Here is a 19,973-nt window from a genome sequence, read left to right as displayed (position 1 = left end):
AAAAATAAAAACAATAAACCCCACCACATGCACGCACTCACATGCACAAGCACAAACTCGCACCTTACCCCTGCTCTCTTGACTGGGTGCCGAGAAAGGAGGAAGAGACAAGAGCTCTCCAAATTTAGATCCTTTGGCTCTCAGTCCTGGCTGTGTACTAGACTCACCTGAGAGGAGTGATTCACAACCAAAAGGCATGGGTGTTTTTTAAAGCTACCTGATGGTTCTGGAGAACCATTTTCCTGAGTGCTCAACACAGAGTGTGAGCACTTGGAGAGCTAGGTGCTCCCCCTGGACCTCGTCCTTCCCTGTTTGCAGGGGAGACTTATTGCTGTTTCATTCAAATGGATAACTTTCCCATAGTAGGTTGGGATCTGCCATGTTATGCCATCCTAAGGCTGAAAATGCAAAATTATATTAAATAGTATAATATCATAAAAAAGCTTGTATAGGAAGGTAGAATTGATGGTGACTAATAGATTTTAGGATGACAGACTCAATTTTGGGCAAGAGATGGCTGTGACTCATTGATATGCATCTGGAAGTGATGCTTCAGGGAGTTGGTGGGACATTTCAGGAAGATACCTTGTTTAGGAGAGAAGAGGCGGGACTACTCAGGATGTCGATATGCTTAGGAAGCAAGCAGCCCACCAGGCTGAGGTTTTAAAAGGGCATGTGCAAAAGATGAAAAGTGAGCTCATCACCCAGGGCATTTGCTCGAGAAGGGGGCTCCTAGGTGGAGGCTTCAGGAGAATCATCTAGAAGAGATTATTAAAGGGATATTCTGTGATCATCTGGAACTAATTTGGGTTTACCCCTCTAATGTCCTGTGAGGTTGGGCTCATTCTTTTCAAAGGGACCATAAGACTGGGAGATCTGCAACTTGACAGTGTGCCTCAGTTTCATGGGGACATTTAATAGCCTCTCACACGATAGCTCAGCGATGAGGCAGGGAATTCTGCTCTAAATGGGCCAGGTGGGTGGATCTGTAACTGGTATAAGAGCTGTCCCTATAAATTAAGGTTAATAAAATACCAACATGGAAGGAAGCTCTAATGGAGCTCACCATTGGCTCTGTCCTCAATACTTTGTCACTGATTTGAGTGACAATATGGAAGGCATACTGTAGCAGTCACACTCACAAGCTGTAGGGAGAGGAGGTCTTGGATCCTTTCTTCCTTCCAACTTCCTCTTTATTATAAGTGAATATATAATTCACATACTGCTTTCTTTTCATCCAGGCACTGAACGCTCTGAGTGGTCAGCATATAGGACAGTTGGTTAGTGTCCTAGAACCCACTTAGTGCTGGGTCTGGGTGCTCAGGTAGCCACTCCTCCTGCATGGTGTGCAATTTCAGTCCACACCCCTGCCCCCCACCCCCACATCCCACGCAGCTAGGCCAGGACTCATTTAGCAGGGTGGGTTTCTTTCTTTCTCTTCCTTTGATTTTCTTTTTTTATTTAACTGTAAAATACTTGGGGTTTATTATTTCCTCTTTATTTATTTAATTTTATTTTTAATTTTTTTAAATTTACATCCAAATTAGCATATAGTGCAACAATGCTTTCAGGAGTAGATTCCCTAGTGCCCCTTACCCATTTAGCCCATCCCCCCTCCCACAACCCCTCCAGGAACCCTCAGTTTGTTCTCCATATTTATGAGTCTCTTCTGTTTTGTCCACCTCCCTGTTTTTATATTATGTTTGTTTCCCTTCCCTTATGTTCATCTGTTTTGTCTCTTAAAGTCCTCATTGAGTAAAGTCCTATGATTTTTCTCTTTCTCTGACTGACTCATTTCACTTAGCATAATACCCTCCAGTTCCATCCACATAGTTGCAAATGGCAAGATTTCATCCTTTTTGATTGCCGAGTAATACTCTACTTTGTGTGTGTGTGTGTGTGTGTGTGTGTGTGTGTGTGTGTGTGTGTATGCACCACATCTTCTTTATCCATTCATCCATCGATGGACATTTGGGTTCTTTCCATACTTTGGCTATTGTGGAGAGTGCTGCTATAAACATGGGGGTGCACGTGCTTCTTCGAAACAGCACACCTGTATCCCATGGATAAATGCCTAGTAGGGCAATTGCTGGGTCGTAGGGTAGTTCTAGTTTTAGTTTCTTGAGGAACCTCCATACTGTTTTCCACAGTGGCTGCAGCAGCTTGCATTCCCATTCCTTTGATTTTCTTATTCTAGGCAGCCTGTCAGGCTTTCAGAAGATCTCTGGTTCTAGATTTCAGCATTAAGGTGTGGCAAGAGTTCATTTGATGTTGAGGCCCGGGCCTCATTGTCCACCTGACCTTACTGGGCTGTTATTGGACACTGCCGTGCCCCGTCATCTGCTATGGGAGCACTGTAGACAGGAGGAACACAATGGGCTGGGTGAGGTTGCACATTCCCAGGTCCCAAGAAAACATGACTCCCATTCTTCATTTAAATGACAGAAGACTCAAAGGCACAGTGAATGCTTAGAGTGACAGAATGAGGTTCTGGAAGCTCCTGACTGACTAAATAATAGACCAGATTTCAAACATGAAGTTTGATTAGAGCTAAGTATTAGATCCTATATTTAGGTCCTGTAGCCCCTACTGTACAGGATGGGAAGATACAACTTACTGAGTGAAAAAACTGGAATGTCGCTATGATTCAGCTGGCTTAAAATATTGGTACTAAGGCTGCAGTAAGTGTACAAATGAGAGTGAATGGACATTCTTCCTGAGGATAGGAAACTGAGATTGTACCAAAACTATACTCGATATGTTCCTGGAGAGGAGAAGACTGCGGAAACCATGAGGATTCTTTCAGACGTTGATGGGGCTGCTTATTGTGTGATGGCCCTGGGAGGTGGGAATAGGACCAATGAGGGCCAGACGTGGACTCTGCCTGAGGAAGAATGCCCCAGAATCGTGAGAGGCTCGCACCTCAGGAGATCCTGCAGTCGTGAGTGGACAGTCTCTGTGGGAGGGGGTGGAAGGGGAAAGCCCGTCCCATACTACGGTCAGAGGGGGAAGTCCTCCATATAAGGAAGGCACAGAGTTCTTCAAGCTCTTGCAAGATGTGTCAAGGAGATTTCCCAAGGGCACTGGGTGGGCCAAGGATTAAGCTGACCTCTGCTTTGTCCCTCACCCCAGAGTTTCACTTGCCTTTTGGAGTTTTCTCCAAACCTTGTAGGCATGTGCTTAGTTTTTCTTTTTTTTTTTTTTTTTTTTTTTTTTAATTTTTTTTTCAACATTTATTTATTTTTGGGACAGAGAGAGACAGAGCATGAACGGGGGAGGGTCAGAGAGAGAGGGAGACACAGAATCGGAAACAAGCTCCAGGCTCTGAGCCATCAGCCCAGAGCCTGACGCGGGGCTCGAACTCTCGGACCGCGAGATCGTGACCTGGCTGAAGTCGGATGCTTATCCGACTGCGCCACCCGGGCGCCCCTGTGCTTAGTTTTTCTAAGGAGTCCTGTTTCTCACAGGTTAATTGAGGGTCTTTGATAATGTTGAATGTATTTCCTGATTTGAACTCCGTAAGGCTTCAAGCATCTGCCATGTGCTTTGCTCTGTGGGAGCAAACAAATGATAATAAAAGGAGTGTAAGAGGAAGGCTAGCTATCAGGATACGTATAGCATACAACTGAGGAGAGCAGACCACCTGTCAAAGTAAGACAGTCAGGATTGGACAGGGGACATGCGTTGTACTGGCAGAAACGTAGAAGGAAGGGGGTGGTTTGCTGAGACTTAATATAGCAGGTGATGGAATAGATTGGAATTTTAAATGAAACAGTGTTGACAGGAAATTACTTAAAACTCCAAAGTTTTCATTTGTTAGCAATGCCCTGTTCTTTATTTAACACCAAAAATAAATTAGCAAACCCCACAAACTCCATTTCTAGACCCCCACTCTGAACGCTTATTTTTGTTGTTCCTCCAGATGCTGAGATGATTTTCCATGAGTCAGCTTAAAATTATTTTTTAATATTTATTTAGTTTTGAGAGAGAGAGAGAGCACAAGTGGAGGAGGGTCAGAGAGAGAGGGAGACACAGAATTGAAAGCAGGCTCCAGGCTGTCAGCACAGAGCCCAGTGTGGGGCTCAAACTCACGAATCGCGAGATCATGACCTGAGCTGAAGTCGGAAGCTTAATTGACTGAGCCAGCCAGGTGCCCCACCATGAATCATTTTCAGTATATATTACCATTTTACACCACATGAAAGGGTTAACGTATGAATATCTGGCCTGTTTTCTTTACTACAAAGATTTTGTGAGTTGATTAGTGTTGAACATTCCCTGCCCCGGTATGTTATCCTTTTCTGCCCTTGAGATTTATGTGACTCAACAGCAAAGAAAAAATATGTCTAGTGGCCGGACCCCTTCCCTCCTGGGCAGTGCCGAGCGTGACATGTGCTTACTTCTTAGACTCCTGAAACTCCCAGAGGAGCCATTCTGTTCTATTTGCATTTAATCGCTACTATGACACATTTCTAACTTTTGGCAGATGCGTTTCCAGACATATGCTTCCTTTTACATTATGTATCCTCAGGACCTCACTACCGATCCTTTACTGGAGGATAGGCTAGACGGTCTCCTTTTATCTCTGCAATGTACTTAATAACAAATTAACATCCATGTCTCTGATCTCATGAGAAATGTATGTTTGGCTCATGGATACATTGAAGAAGGCCTGGCTGACAGGAAGCTCGGCCAGGGACCCACTGCAGCTGGTGGACGTGCTGTTTCCACACCTCTGCGGCAGCAGTGTGTGTCTCCAAGTCTAAGCTTGAAAGGTAGATACGTTGAGGAGTGAATTTAGTTAAAAGTCCCATTTGTTCTTTTCTATTGCAAGTCTGAGGGGAGGCACACAGAGTGGAACAAGAAGGAAAATTCTCTTGTCTCTGTCCGGACTTCCTCTGTGGCCCGCACAGTGAAGGTAATGAGCATAGTTAGTCTTGAGCGGGCTTTTGGAACACCAGTGCCATTTGAGACTTAGGCACTAGACCTGATGTGTCAGACGATGGCTTATTTAGTATGCTGGACTGCCTGCTAGTGTTTCCTACTTTTTTATTCAGCTCAGCGTTACATTTAACATTCCTTTTGTAATCACAGCCATTTGCAATGCCAATAGGTGTGTTCTTGGGGCCCTACTTTACCAGCAGGTCCACTGGGGAAAAAAAGTAGCAGAGAGAAATGGGTAAGAGTGTCACCCCATGGGTAATTGCGTGCTCCTTCAAGAGTCTGGCACTCGCCAGTATCCACACTGGGAGCCAGTCCAGGACTGCAGAATGAGCAAGAGTATGTTTGGACTGAATGGGTCTTCAGCTAAGCAAGGGAGCATAAAGGATGCTCTGTTTTGAGCAAAGAAAGCAGATAATTAGTTGACCACACATATTTGCTGCTAGTGTTCCAAATTTGGATCCTGAAAAGTAAGAGCACTTAGACGTTGAATCTTGATAACAGAGAGTAATTTGAATTAGGAACTCAAAATCATTATGCTTCTGCCTTCATTCTTGGGCTGAGGGGAGTGTGTGTGTGTGAGTGTGTATGTGTGTGTGTGTGTGTGTGTGTGTGTGTGTGTGTGTGTGTGTGTAGAATTTGAGACAAAGGCTTGTAGGGGTTCTTGTCTTACATGTTTTCTCTAACCTGGGAAATAGGACGCTGCAGGGCTTAGGTTTCAAAGTAGCAAACGCTTGCTCATAAGTACAGCTCTGGAGGGCAAGCATTTTATCAAATTCAGCTCTTGAAAGACGATCATTCACCAAATGTTTATCCCTATACCTACCTTCCTTCTTTATACCAAGTTCGTGTTTACCTGAGTTTAGCTGAGTGCCTTCAGCTCTGACTGTGCCTGAGGCAGCTCTGGTTATCATTAGGGGTAAAACCCGGAGAGAGATACACAGGAAATTTCATGGCGGCAAAGGCGGCAGAGCCATGGAGAGCAAGTATTCTGAGCCGGGAAGAGAACAGTCTCATTTCTCCCAATCCACAAACATCTGCCATCTCTGTTCTCTACCACTCGTCAGCCACCTCCTCCCTTCGTGGGGTGCTCATGAGCAGGCAGGTGAGCAGGGGCCATTCCTGCTGGAGGGGGCCTTCCTGAGAGTTGCATCTTCCAGAATTGGATCGTTGCAGGGCAACTTTTAGTAGAGTTGGGAGCAAAAATGCAACAGCCATTTGACCAGTATCACCCAGGCAGAAGTCACGGGGGACCTGAAAGGACCTCAGCCCAGCACCGCTGCCAGCAGGAAGTGACCTTCTGGTTGGACCTGATGCTGCCCACAGCCTACCAGGAGGGTAAAGAAGCTGATACAGACACAACACAACTTGAGCTTGTCCACTTTTGGGGCTTACACAACAGAGCTTTGAGGAAACAGCCTTCGTGGTGCAGCCTAGTACACACATGTCTGTAAGGATATATATGTGGTCAAAAGAGAAATTTCGCAAAACACTTCTTACGTGTGATGTCTTAGGATTTCTTTAAAATCGATCTTTGCCTCTGTAAAATGGATATCACAACCTAATAACCTGATTTCACAATCCATTAGTCGGTCACAGTAGCTAAACAACACTGTTCTGATGTATAATTTATTACGGCAGCATGGAGAGTCCTTTCCAAACGAACATCATACTTTTACCTAATCTCACATCTTACTGTATTATTTCTATCTGTAATGATTAAACTATCTGCTAATTGTGGAGAGTTATTGACACAGAGTGGTACAGGCATTTGGGGGAATCAATATGCTGTCCCTAGTTAAAGCATACTACAAGAGTGGTCGCTGAATTTCCATCTGTCGCCTCTGCCCCAGGGACTTCCTGCTATTTACCCAGGGATTCTATGCTGGTCTCTGTTTCTGTGGTCTTGCTGAGTTTCCCTCTTTTCCCTGTCACTTCCTTGGGGCTTGATTTGCCCTTTGGGAATGGCTCCTGCCACGTTAAACTTGCCCTTCACCTCCTACATTTTCTCAACCTCTTTTGCTTTCTTAGACATCTCTTCACTGCTCTGCTTCTCTCTGCCTCTTCAGCTGGTTTGTTCGTATGAGCTACATGATTGTGGACTCACTGTTAGTACAGTCACCACACATCATCACTGGGATGGCTCGGCCCATAGCTGCTTGTAAAAGCAGGGCCCAGGAAGAATGGGCAAACCAAGTAGGGATAAAGAAGTTACCCTTCGGTAATGGAAGACTCCGTATTACCTACGAGGCAGTGTCTGTGCTAAACACTTTCCTGGAATGCTGGTCAAGTCCATTCTTGGCTTTAGCAGATAGTGCCCTGGACTTAAAAGACACACAATATCCCTAGTGCCTTATTTCCCGAGATTATTTCAAACATGAGGCTAATAATACTTACCTTGTATATAGAAGCTTTGGGTATTAAGACAGTGGTAAAGCACCTCGAAGTTCTCATAACCTGTGACCTTTGTCCTTACTTGTCTTAGTATTCTGTTGCTACATAATAAATTACTACAAACTTATTACAGTAAAACCTTGGATTGCAAGTAACTCGTCCTGCAGGTGTTCTGCAAGACAAGCAAACATTCCTAACAGATCTTAACTTGATAAACAAGTGATGTCTTGCAATAGAAGTTGTACATGATGCTGAATGTCATGTGATCACAACTGAGCCAGTGGTTCTTTTTGCTTTGATTGTACGAGTGCTTTGGATTACAAGTAGGTTTCAGGAATGAAGTATGCTCACAAACCAAGGTTTTACTGTATATTTATTTTCTTACAATTTTTATAGATCACAAGTCTGGCCATAGCATCTATGAGTCCTTTGCTCTGGGTCCCACAAAGCTGAAATCAGGAAGTTGGCTGGGCTGTGTCCTCATCTGTAGCTTGGGGTTCTGCAAGTTTGTGCAGGTTGGTGGAGTTCAGTTCCCTGTGCTTGTCAGACTGAGGTGCCAGTTTCCTCATTGACCGGTTGGTGGTTGCAGTCAGCTCCTGGAGACCACCCTCAGTCCGAGCCATGTGTCCCTCTGGCAACACAGTAGCTACTTCTTGAAGCTAGCAGGAGAGCCTTAAATGACATACAACCTTACATAATATTCTCTAATCATGGGGGTGACCATTTCATCATATTCGTAGGACCCTCCTCACTCTAGGGGAGGGGATCGTGCACACCACATACACAAAGGGGTGAGAATCTTGGGGCCATCTTTGAAACCTGCCTATCACATTATCTCATTGATCATGAATCCAACATAATTGCTGAGGATTCTCTTTACAGATGCATGATAGAAAGGAGTTTCATCTCTTTTCATTTACAATTAATTGTTTGGACTCCACCTACCCTAAAAGAAAGAAGTCCTTTTTCTCCCTTGAATGCTCCCCTCTTTCTCCACACAGATGCGCGTGCACACGCGCGCGCACACACACACACACACACACACACACACACACACATGAGCACACACATATTGGTTACCCAGGACCATTGAGATTCTTGAGGAGGAGGGCACCACGGAGTCACTGTGGATGATGCTGTGCATCACATTAGCAGAGGGTGCTGTTTGTGCAGTGCTGGCCCAGATTCCCTGCCCCACCCCCAACCCCCTGAACAGGGCCATTCATCTCCTCTCACGCTCGATGCTTAACCACTCTTCTCCACAGTGCAACCACAGTCCCTGTGCAACTGGGACTAGAGGCGCAGCAGGTCCAGCCACCCCAGAGCCACACTCCTCCACCACTGAGGCCCTTGTGCTGGCCCAGGTCATTGCCAGGCTGCATTTCTGTGTGGTCTCTGCTCAGATGTCACCTTCTCAGTGAGTCATCCCTGAACTCCTTGTTTAAACTTGTGTTATTATCTACTGCCCCCTCTCCCTTGCTCTCAGCCTACCAGCTCTTACTTTATTTTTCACCATAGTGGGACTTACTGTGAACACAGTTCATGTGTTTTTTTAAATTTATTGTTTGCCTCCCTTTTCTAGAAAGAAAGCTCCTCCTCGGCAGGGACTTCTGTCTGGCTTTTCATTGTTCCATCCCTCACGCCCCATCCCAGGATCCAGTGCAAAGCTCAGCTCCTTAGTAGCACCTTGGTGTGGCTTTTTAATGGATGCGTAGATTATAAGAACCCACGGCATTTTTAAAATTTATTTTTGTTTAATTTTTTACATATTTATTTATTTTTGAGAGAGAGAGAGAAAGAGCGTGAGTGGGGGAGGGGCAGAGAGAGAGGGAGACACAGAATTGGAAGCAGGCTCCAGGCTCTGAGCTGTCAGCACAGAGCCCGACCCAGGGCTCAAACCCACGAACTGTCAGATCATGACCTGAGCCAAAGTCGGGCGCTTAACCGACAGAGCCACCCAGGCACCCCTAAATTTTTTTTTTAATTTAAGTATAATTCATATACAGTGTCACATTAGCTTCAGATGTACAATATGATGATTCAGCAATTCTATACGTTACTCAGTGCTCATGAGAGTAAGTGCACTCTTAATCCTCTTCACCTATTTCACCCTGCCCGCCTACCTCCCCTCTGGGAACCACCAGTTTATTGTTTGTATTTAAGAGTCTGTGAATTTATTTGCCTCTTTTTTCCTTTGTTTGACCAGCAGCATTTTTAGACACACACTTCAGTGTTCTACTATGTGTTGATTGATTAAGGCAAGTTAAACAGATAACCTTACGTCACCGATGGACGGAAGCATCTCATGGAAATCACAACAAGTTCTACCTAGTACGTAGAAGTCTGTGTTTGTGGATTATGGGAGAACTGGATGTGAAAACATCTGTATCATATGGAGAATGTGGTACTGGTGGTGGAGGTGACTGGACAGGAGTCTCTCGGATAAGTTTTGTCCTTGAAGTGATGGATGTAGCAGCAGTTGGGTGCTGGGTATTTAAAAAGATAGACACAACAGGGCTCCTAGGTAGCTCACTCAGTTAAGTGTCCGACTCTGGGTTTTGGCTCAGGTCATGATCTCTCCGTTCAGGAGTCTGAGCCCTACATCGGGCTCTGTGCTGACGGCATGGAGCCTACTTGGGATTCTCTGTTGCCTTCTCTCTCTGCCCCTCCCCTGCTCACAGTCTCTCTCTCTCTCTCTCTTTCAGAAATAAATAAACATTTCAAAAATAATAATAATAAAATAAAAACATGGACTCAAGCCCTGGGAGCCAACCAAGGAGAAACGGCATAGGAACTCAGGTCTGCTGAGTTTCACTATAACTCCTAACTCTCCGTCTTAACTAATCTTTGCTAATATTTCCCAGGGAGCTATTTTCTACACAATTATTCATAAAGCAAACCAATTTGTACCAGAATTATCTACAGATTCAGTGTCTAAGATCCTGGATCAAATTGTGTATTTCTCCCGGCTATTTTTTAAAAGAAGAAAGTCGGCAGGAACCTAGATGACAAATATATGATCATCCAACATTACTGAGAAACAGTCCACCTTCTCCCTTTTCCCCACCTACTGCCACATGGACTCGAGTCACTGCAGTGACAGTTTCTCTGTAAATACCAAGGTGCAGAATCAAGGGGCTTCAGCTTTCATAGTCGTCTCTCTTTTCCAAAAAAAGGGGGTGGCAGGCATCTTAAAGGAAGCTGGGTTGACTCCTTGGAGCCTGCACTGAGTCCTAAGGGCCTGGACTGGGCAGCTATTCTAGGGGAGGAATAGCCCCTGAGCCCCACCCACACCCCGCAGGGCCCCAAGCCTCAGGCACCGTGGAGGGGAGGGGGCAGCGAGACAAGGACAGCCCTGTCAGCAGAGTGTATAAGGATGCAGCACTATAAAGGGATCCTGCCCTCCCACCACTTTCACTGGGAAACTACAAAAACTCAGATATGGGGAAACTGAGGCTTGCAGAGGTCCAGTGACTTGCCAGAGTCCCATAGCCATTAAGTGGCAAGACCGGAACTAAACTTGCTAATCTGTCTGACTTCATAAGCTCTGCTTTGAACCTCAGGGGACTTGCCAGTGCCGTGCACCCAGCTTTGGACCATCATCAGGGATCGAGCGCCGAGCAGGGTCTACAGCATGTGGACACGGGTCTGTTGTTGAACTTCCTTCCCATTGCAGCGCTGGCGTGACTCATGCTGGCCTTGGTTCACAGGCCCCACCAGAAGGGAACCATTGTGATTCAGCATCTGGAGTTGGGTAGTGAACCCGGCGCTTTGAATCACACTGACCTGCACTGGCCAGATCCATCTCTGCACCTTCTGTTTGGGCCACCAGACAGCACTCAGTTCTGGTTGGTGACATGCAGTGGTGGCGTTTCTGCCCGTTGCCCTGAGTCGGCCTGGACCTCATGAATGGTTCGGCTTTCCTTCTGACCCAGGACACTGACCGGCCTCTGCCCCTCTCTCCTACAGATGCCGCCCTTACGAGGACTGCTGTGGCTCCAGGTGCTGTGTGCGGGCCCTGTCCATACAGAGGCTGTGGTATTTTTGGTAGGTCGCAACCCCTCCTGGTCTCGAATGCCTTGGTCTACCACCCACCCCCCAACGGCTCTGCCAGCCTCAGTATTGTCACGTCACCTTCACCTGAGGTCTTGGTCTCGGGGACAGCCTCTGTCAAGCACACAGGTATGTTCAGGTTGCCTCACCGAGTTTACAGAAAGCTTGTTCCCGTTTTCACAGAGGGTGGCTGGAAAGAAGAGTTCGTCTTTGGGAGGTAGGCTGGAGGACTGTTGTTCTCCAGAAGCTGCTGTGCCAGTTTCTGAGATGGAGCTGAGGATGACTGTCCGAAAGATTCAGAATTAGCCGACTTGTGATCAAGTCTGTGCTGCCTAGAAGTCATTCCCACTCATGGTGTCAGCTGAGTAGATAACTTTCAGGACAGACAGCCTGCATCCTTGTCCCTCTTCCAGCTCTCCTGGGGAAGTCTGTAAAATTCTACCTTGAGAGGGGATGAGGGAGTGACGCCGACGGAGCATCCTGGAAGGGGAGAGGTGCGGTTTCCATTAATAACAGGATTCCCCAGGGGATTGCCCTCTTTAAAGGATGCCTGCTCAGGGGTGTGTCTAAAAACGTATTTGAGTCTATAGTTGAGACACTGCTTCACATCTCAGGGACGGCAGGGCATGAGTGGGAGGGGATGTGCCTAAAACCAAAAGAGCATTTCCTGCACCCACACACCCTCTCCTCTGCTCCACTGCAATGGTAGTGTCATCCAGGCAAGCTCCACAAAGGGTTAAGCCTTAAGCTTCTTTGTGACTTTTTAGATTCTGACATCACTGACTTCCAAAGACATTAAGACTTTTACTAATAAGCATGTTACAGCAGCCACTTGAAATTTTTTTGTGAGGTTTTGTCTTTCCCTTCTGACAACTGTTCCCAAGTTTGATTAGGGAAAATGCCAGTCAGTGGCATTCCACATGTCACGTTGTCTTTGATAGGAGAGCCTGCTTCCATATCACCATCACCACCTCCTTGATGGGGCATTGGCCATTTGGGGGCTCGACTCACCTGTCACATCGGGCCCTGGCCCGGCCCCCCTTCGGGTTGGCTTGGACATCCCCTGTCTTGATGTCACTACCTCTGGCAAGCCCTCCTGAACCAAGTGCCATGTTGGTGCCTAAAACTCTATAATAGAAGGTAAATTTTTTTTATCCTAAGATCTTCTGAATACATCTAAACATCTCTGAGTACACTTCAAGTGAAGTGGGCCAGTACCAAAGTACGGACCGGGAGGATCAGGATAGGTGGTATTTCAGAGCTTTGCCTAGCTTCATGCATGCTTTCCCTCAGAACTTTCCTCCATGGGGCCTTGTGGTAGAAGGAGACAGGACTGTCCGGGGCAAGAGTCCTGAAATGCTTAGGAACTTATGCCAGGTTAGCCTGAAGCACCAGATGTTCCTAAAAATGAAATGTTCCTAAAAATGAAAAAAACTTGTCAAGGTTTAAGTAACAGGTGATTAAAAAAAATTTTTTTTTATGTTTATTCATTTTTGAGAGACAGAGACAGAATGAGAGTGGAAGAGGGGCAGAGAGAGGGAGACAGGATCTGAAGCTCCAAGCTGTCAGCACAGAGCCCAATGTGGGGCTTGAACCCACAAACTGTGAGATCATGAACTGAGCCGAAGTCAGACACTCAACCAACTGAGCCACTCAGGCGCCCATCAGGTGATTTTTTTTTAAAAAATTGAGAGTGCAGGAGAAACATAAGGGCCTAGAAGCTAGAGCATCTTCTGTTGGCTTTCCCAGGAAACTTTACCTGAGCCAGCAGTCAGGTGCCTTTTAGAGGCCAGCCAGGGTCACTTATCAGAGTTGGGACACGTTGGTAAGACAGCATGCAGTGAGTGAGCGGAATCCCTGCACAGAGACATCTTGAGTGCCATCAAACAGGGAGTGCCAGATGACAGAAGAGGAGATTCTGACAACAGGTTCTAAAGTGGGGGTACATCCAGAGAACAGCTGGAGATGTGAGTCTGAGGTGCCCCAGCTGAAGTCAAAGGATGCTTGGGTCTGGCTCCTATGCATTCCTTCTCTCAGTAAACATGAAGGGTCTTGTACACACCAGGCTCCCATGGAGAGGCACTTAGCATAGCCAGGCTCCTAAAAGAAGCAGGTGTCTAAATAGGTAATTCTATGTGGAGGGTTTTAAACTGGTGTTCTGGAAACACAGGATGGAGCCTCTGATCCCAGAAAAGTTGGGAAAAGCTACAAAGATTCTGACTGGGTGTCAGAGAGGGTGTTCTGTTAAAAGGGACCAGCATGTTGATGGGACAAGGAGGTAAGAAGAGCCAACATAGTGAGAGAGTGGCAGAAGAGTCATGTGGGAGGCAGGTGTTTGTGGGGGAAGCATAGGGGATAGGAATATGGAGCTGGACATAAAGGGAAGGAAGGGCTACTCTCCAACCTTGGTCCCACCTCGTTTTTAAGGACCTCTGTCTCCTTACCATAGAACAAAGGTTTTGGAGGAGAATGCTTCCAAAAGTCCCCCCGGTTCTAAAATCTTGAGTAATCTTTGACCAACACAGTCTGAATGAAGTCTTCATGGTTTGAAGAACTAGACCAGTAGCACCCTTGAGTAGAGCTGAAAAGTACATTATGAAGGAGTAAAAACCAGCAGGGTTATTGTGTGCGTGAGCCCTGCCCCGGGGGCTCCCACCCACCTGGGTCTGCATCATGGTTCACCTGATGCCTGGGACATGCATCCAGGGAGAGAGCTGCTGTGCTGAGTGCTGGGGGGAGGGGAAGAAGGGATTGAAAAAACACATTGAACTGAAGAAACCAGATTACTTTGGATAATGGAAAAGGCATGAACTTCCTCTCTTAATCCCCGTAAAGCTTCCAAAACCCGCTCAGCAATGAAAGGGAACATCTAGAGGACAGTCAAGCTTTAGTGCTTCAAAGAACAGCTTTTCTTTACTATATTCCTCTTTCTCCCCTTCCTCTCTTTCCTTGTTCTATAAGCTAATTTTCCTGACCCCTTGTCAGTTTCTCTCTTAAAATAAGTTCTCTCAGACCAATATTTCAATGAGGAATGAATCTGATGATTGATACCTAAGCTGGTAGTCAGTCTCCTACCTTTTGACTTGTTCTGTCCCTGCCTGGTACTTACTTGGTCTCTGTTAGTCTAAGGTGCAGTATCAGATGAGGTGCCACAGTATCATTCATATCTGGCTAGGAGAAGAATAATCCCATGTGATAGTGGAACCAACACTGTGGCCTGTCCCATGGAAGAGACCCCTATCTCAGATTTCTTGTGCATTTTCCAAAACCAGGGAGCCCATCTCTTGGGAGTGAGTGGTAGCACTGTTTGAAAAGCACTATATACCCTGTACATAAACCCTTACGCACAGTCTCTCTATGCTCAGATACTTACAGTTCAGCCCACTGTTGAATGTAAGATCACCATTGAGTCCACCCCAGGGAAATTAGTCTTAAGAGCCGAAACACTTCCCTTTGTGATTCCAGCATCTCAGTGCCAAGATGCCAGGCCCCTGCACAGTGGGATTCTTAGCTATCCCAAGACAGCAGCCCCCTTGGCCTCTCCCCCATCTGCGGCCCACAGCCATCCTCTGGGGCCTCTTGCTGACCCAGCTGGCACACATGTGCTGTCCTTTCCACCCAGAATGTGCCTTCCCTCCCCTTCAATTGGCCTCTTTCTTTCCATCCTTCAGAACTAAGCTCAGATACTGCTTTGAAGGAAAAGAAGTTTTTTGGGTCACCTCGCTATAACACATGCCCTTGTTTAAAACCTCTTGTTGCACTGAGTTGTACACGTAAAAATGGTGAAAATGGTCACTTTTACACTATGTATATTTAACTGTATACACACACGTGCACTTGCGCGCGCGCACACACACACGCGCACTTATGACGGCACCTTTGGTTTTCCTTCTTAGCACTTACCAAAGTTGTAAATCAGTGATTTTGTAAATTTGTTGTTTGCCGTCCCCCTCCTCTATCACAATTCGGGTTTAGTGAGTGGGAAGGGACTTTACCTTACTCTCTATAATGTGCAACATGGTTCTAGGACCAGAGCAGGTGCTTCAACATTATTGAATGAATAATGAACTAGAAGACAGGTCCGAGAGCCACAATTTCAGCCCTTTCCCAAATCATTTCCTGACTGACTGATCGACTTACACTTAACATCGTATTCATATTCTTAAAGACTTTATTGCCTCCTTTTTTCTTAAATTTCGTTTTTGTGTGGTCACATGCCTTTGACCACAACGCAGCGGGCTCTCCTGCTCATTCATCTTTCACAAGGCAGTAGGCTGCCCACACAGTGTGGGCATGAGTGAGGTTCTGGAAGGTTCCACGAGTCCCATCACAGTTTCCCAGCCGTGTCTGTGCAGGACAGACAACTTGGCCCTTCTCAGAATGACTTCCCATGTTTCTAGAAATACAAGGTATAGTGGTGAGGTGGGAAGAACCATTTATCCATTTCTCAGTCATTTATTGAATGCCAGTGATGTGACAATATCAGAGAATTTTCAGATGAATTAGACAAAGGTCCTGTCCTTAAAGCAGTCAGCTCTACTCTACATTAGACTTTAAGGTCACATAGGAGGTCAGCCATACTTAGAACATAGAGATTTTATATCTGCAGCTCTTTTATGGAGTATGAGTACTTTCTCTAGTCCTGTAGTTTTTCTATAATTAAGGTGTGCTCTCGGAAGGTCACCATGTAAAATTTCTTTCTGAATATTCATGTAATAATGGAGAGAAAATGGCTAGAAAGGATAAATGTCCTTATCCGTGTTGCTTTCCCAGTGAAGAATGGAAAATGGGGGACATGGGCAGCGAGGCAAAAGCTGGGTCAGCCATGGCATTCAAGCAAGGTTGAGAAAGCATCTCCTGTTTTGACTAAAATTGAATTGAGGTAGAGCCATGGACAGGAAAGAGATGGCACCAACCCTTGGAAGGCAGCTAAGCATTTGGAGCTATTGGAGACAGAAAGCTCACTGAGAGACCTTCTCAGTGTGAATGGGCTGCATTCAGGGGCATCCCAGAAGCCTGCAGGCCAGTGATCTCCCTGGTGTCACCCATCCAAGAAGGTCCTGAGGGAAAAGTCAGAGGAAGGCCAGCCTGAGGAGCCGGGCACCTAGCCCCGCCTTCTGACCCTAGCACGTGGGAGTCAGTGCCCACGGATCTCCAAGTCCATGGGCCCAGGCCAGCCACTGTGTGCCCTGAGCCCCACTATTGTGCCCTGAGCCCCACCTCGCTGCTGCACCCTGAGCCCCAGCTCCCCGCTGTGCCCTGAACCCCGGCTCCCTGCTGTGCCCTGAACCCCACCTCGCCGCTGCGCCCTGGACCCCAGCTCCCCGCTGCACCCTGAGCCCCACCGCTGCGCCCTGAGCCCCGCCGCTGCACCTGAACCCCAGCTCCCCGCTGCGCCCTGAGCCCGACTGCTGTGCCCTGAACCCCAGCTCCCTGCTGCGCCCTGAGCCCCAGCTCACCGCTGTGCTCTCGCTCAGGTTCCTTTTGATGATGGGCGTGCTCTTCTGCTGCGGAGCTGGCTTCTTCATCCGGAGGCGCATGTATCCCCCACCGCTGATCGAGGAGCCCGCCTTCAACGTGTCCTACACCAGGCAGCCCCCCAACGCCACTCCAGGTCAGCCCACCCCTCGTCCTTGTCTCTGCTCTGTGCACTTTATGTGTCTTCTGCAAGCATTTGTGAAAGTCACTGCTATGGAATATGCTAGAAGAGAAAATTCAGGCCGTGTTTATTCATTTAGTTCTGATGATCACCCTCACTGTGCATTTGTGTGGATATAAAGTGCAGCGTCTATTGGGCTGTATGTCTGTTACCTCATATTCTTACCTAATTAGTGGTGCACCTTTTATGCATGTTTTTGCAGTTCCTATAACCATATTGTTTGCTCCCTGTCATCACCCTTAAAAATTATTTCGTGTATACATTTCTATACAAGCAGTAGGGTCCCTGCCATCATAATGCATCAGGACTAAATATTAATTATGCTACTAAATGGTGATTTGCTTAGATATTCTGTCATTGCTGACCATTTCTTTTCTCTTGGTTTGCTTTTTATTCATTCATTCAACAAGTATTTACTATGTATTCACTTGTATTCTGGTACTTATAAATAGAACACATTTTTGCACAAGTTACATTTGGCCTAATTAGGGAACATTACCCAAAGTGATGCCACAGACTCAAAAAAAATTAGTGGTTTCTTAATTCTTACAAAACTGCTTTCCCTATCTAAAATTCTCAGGTACTATGGAGGGTGATTTCAGGCCTCCCTTGGGACACAGGCTGGTTCCCTATTGTTCACATTATATGTGAGATGTTTTCCTTCCCTTTGAGGGCACCTTCTGAGAAGGAAGGGATAGCAGGGTGGCTGGGCATTGCTCAGTAGAGCTCCTGTCTTTCGGCCACTATGTGCTGAGGTGAGGCGACGGGCGTCCTTCCTGTGTTTGCTGCCTTGCTGGACACAGTCTCCACCTAGGCAGTGGAAGGCGGGGGCTCTCACTTTTCATTGCACACACCAGGTAGGCACAATTTTAGGAGCAGTTCTTGCCTTGGTTTTTATGAAGTTTCAGTCATGCAGGATGAATATGTCCTAGAGATGTGCTCTACAGTGTAGAGCTTATGGTTAACAGCACTGTATTGTCCACTTCAAACTTTATGCAGACGGTACCTCTTACATTAAGGGTTCTTAGCACCATAATAACAGTAATAAATTTGGAGGTGATGAATAGATCTATGGCATATATAGTGGTGCCGACTTCACAGTGTGTATTTATCTCCAAACTCACCAAGTTGTATCCATTAAATAGGTCCAGCTTTTTGTATATCAATCATAGATTAAAAAAAAAAAAAAAGCATTGGGGGGATTGAGTGTAAGTTTTCTCACTCCTGTTCTCCTGAGGACATGCTGTTCTCAAGATGCAAGGGGAGTGGAGACATTTATTTTTTAGGTCTTTTACAGTTTTCTTCCACCAGATACTCCCCAGGTATTTTTTTTTTTAATGTTTGTTTATTATTTTTGAAAGAGAGACAGAGTGAGAGCAGGGAGGGGCAGAAAGAGGGAGACACAGAATCTGAAGCAGGCTCCAGGCTCTGAGCTGTCAGCACTGAGCCTGATATGGGGCTTGAACTCACAAACCGTGAGATCATGACCTGAGCCAAAGTCAGACACTTAACCGACTGAGCCAGGCGCCCCTCCCCAGTTTTTTTTTTTTTTTTTTAAGGAATCACCTTTATTATTTTTTTAACGTTACTAAAAGATCTGAATATGTATTTTCCATAACAGTTCAGAGGCTGCTCTGCGTTAAAAGCTTTCAACCAGGGTTAATACCACTTTTCACGTGTAAGTGGATTTTTATTCTTTCATATTCCAGCATCAGGTGAAGTGCAAATTTTCAGTTAAAGTTGGGGGGGGGTGCAAAAATCAGATTTCATCTGGATTAGTCTGACCCCATCTCCCATCTTCCCCCCCCCCCCCCCCCCCCCCCCCGCTCAAAAAAGGAACAGATCAGAGAAATTGGGTCAAAGGCTTCTAAATTTCTTTTTTTTTCTGTCATCACTTCCTGCTTTTCTCTCCCAGGTGCTTTGCCAAGTGCATTAACAGCATTGACTGTGCTGAATTTTAATCCCTTCTGTATACTTTGGGCCCCCCCCAGTGAGCCCGTGCTTCAGTATGATTCACATCTCAGGCACCAGGCAGTCTCATGTCTGCCAGCTGAGGGAACTGGTCAGCCTACGGTCGGGATTCAGAGTGGCCATGCTTGGAGCCCGGAGTCCCGGCCTGCCGGAACTGCTCACTCAGTCCATATGTACTGTACAGCTGCTGAGGTACAGCAGGTGCATGGGACACTGCAGTGCGGCCTGGGTTCCAGCCCTCACCCACTTGTGTGTTGCACAGTTTGCACAACTGTGTGTGAAAGCCTGCGCAGTTGCACAAATGGTCACCAACCATGGTGAGAGCTATGGAGGAAAACTTCAGGATGCAGGGAAGCCATGTGTGTGAGAGACTCAGTCTGGTATACAGGTGGATGGGACTGAAGAGTATGAATGAATGTTTAAGTGGCAGTGAGTGGGGAAGGAGTGAGTGGGGAAGGGACCAAGAAGAGAGGCCCTGTGGTCTTCCTTTCCTGCCAGCCTTTACTATGCCCGCCAAGTCTCTGGAGCTGCTGAGCTCCAAACAGCTGCTGTCCGTCCTGTGGCCACAGCACCGACTGCAGGACACTAGAAGATGGCATAAAATGTAGGGCAGGAGAGTCCCAAGTAAAAAATATCAAGTCCCTTTGTAGACAGTGGAGAAAGACCAGAATTGCCAGTGAGCAGCTGTTCAGGGCAAAGCCCAGCCTGTCAAACATCTCGGGCACTGTGGTTTGATCCCATTCTACCTTGTAGTTGGAGGCATTTGGAGAAATGGGAGGCATTCATTTTCTTCCAAGGCCTGCCATGATATAGTTACCATTGGAGCTGATGAAAGGGCCCATTCACCACCTGCTGGGAGACATTGATTTGGGTGCCCCCACCGCTCTAGAGTGAGTCGTCACCCTCTTTCTTCCATTTGTACATTTCATGCAGACCCATAGCAGTATGAAATAGC

General features: G+C 46.6%; 1 protein-coding gene across 1 annotated transcript in view; it reads left to right on the top strand.

Annotated features, from left to right (window-relative positions):
• VOPP1 (VOPP1 WW domain binding protein) overlaps positions 1 to 19,973 on the top strand; it is a 111,174-nt gene that overhangs the window by 68,085 nt on the left and 23,116 nt on the right. Inside the window, exons 3-4 of the mRNA XM_045494315.1 lie at positions 11,305 to 11,382; positions 16,866 to 17,002. Coding sequence (XP_045350271.1) covers positions 11,305 to 11,382; positions 16,866 to 17,002 — 215 coding nt within the window. The remainder of the gene's footprint in view (positions 1 to 11,304; positions 11,383 to 16,865; positions 17,003 to 19,973) is intronic.

This window comes from Leopardus geoffroyi, chromosome A2, assembly GCF_018350155.1.
Source record: "Leopardus geoffroyi isolate Oge1 chromosome A2, O.geoffroyi_Oge1_pat1.0, whole genome shotgun sequence".
NCBI lineage: Eukaryota > Metazoa > Chordata > Mammalia > Carnivora > Felidae > Leopardus > Leopardus geoffroyi.
Note: the sequence above shows the minus strand (reverse complement) of the source record. Positions and strands in the feature narration are given on the sequence as shown.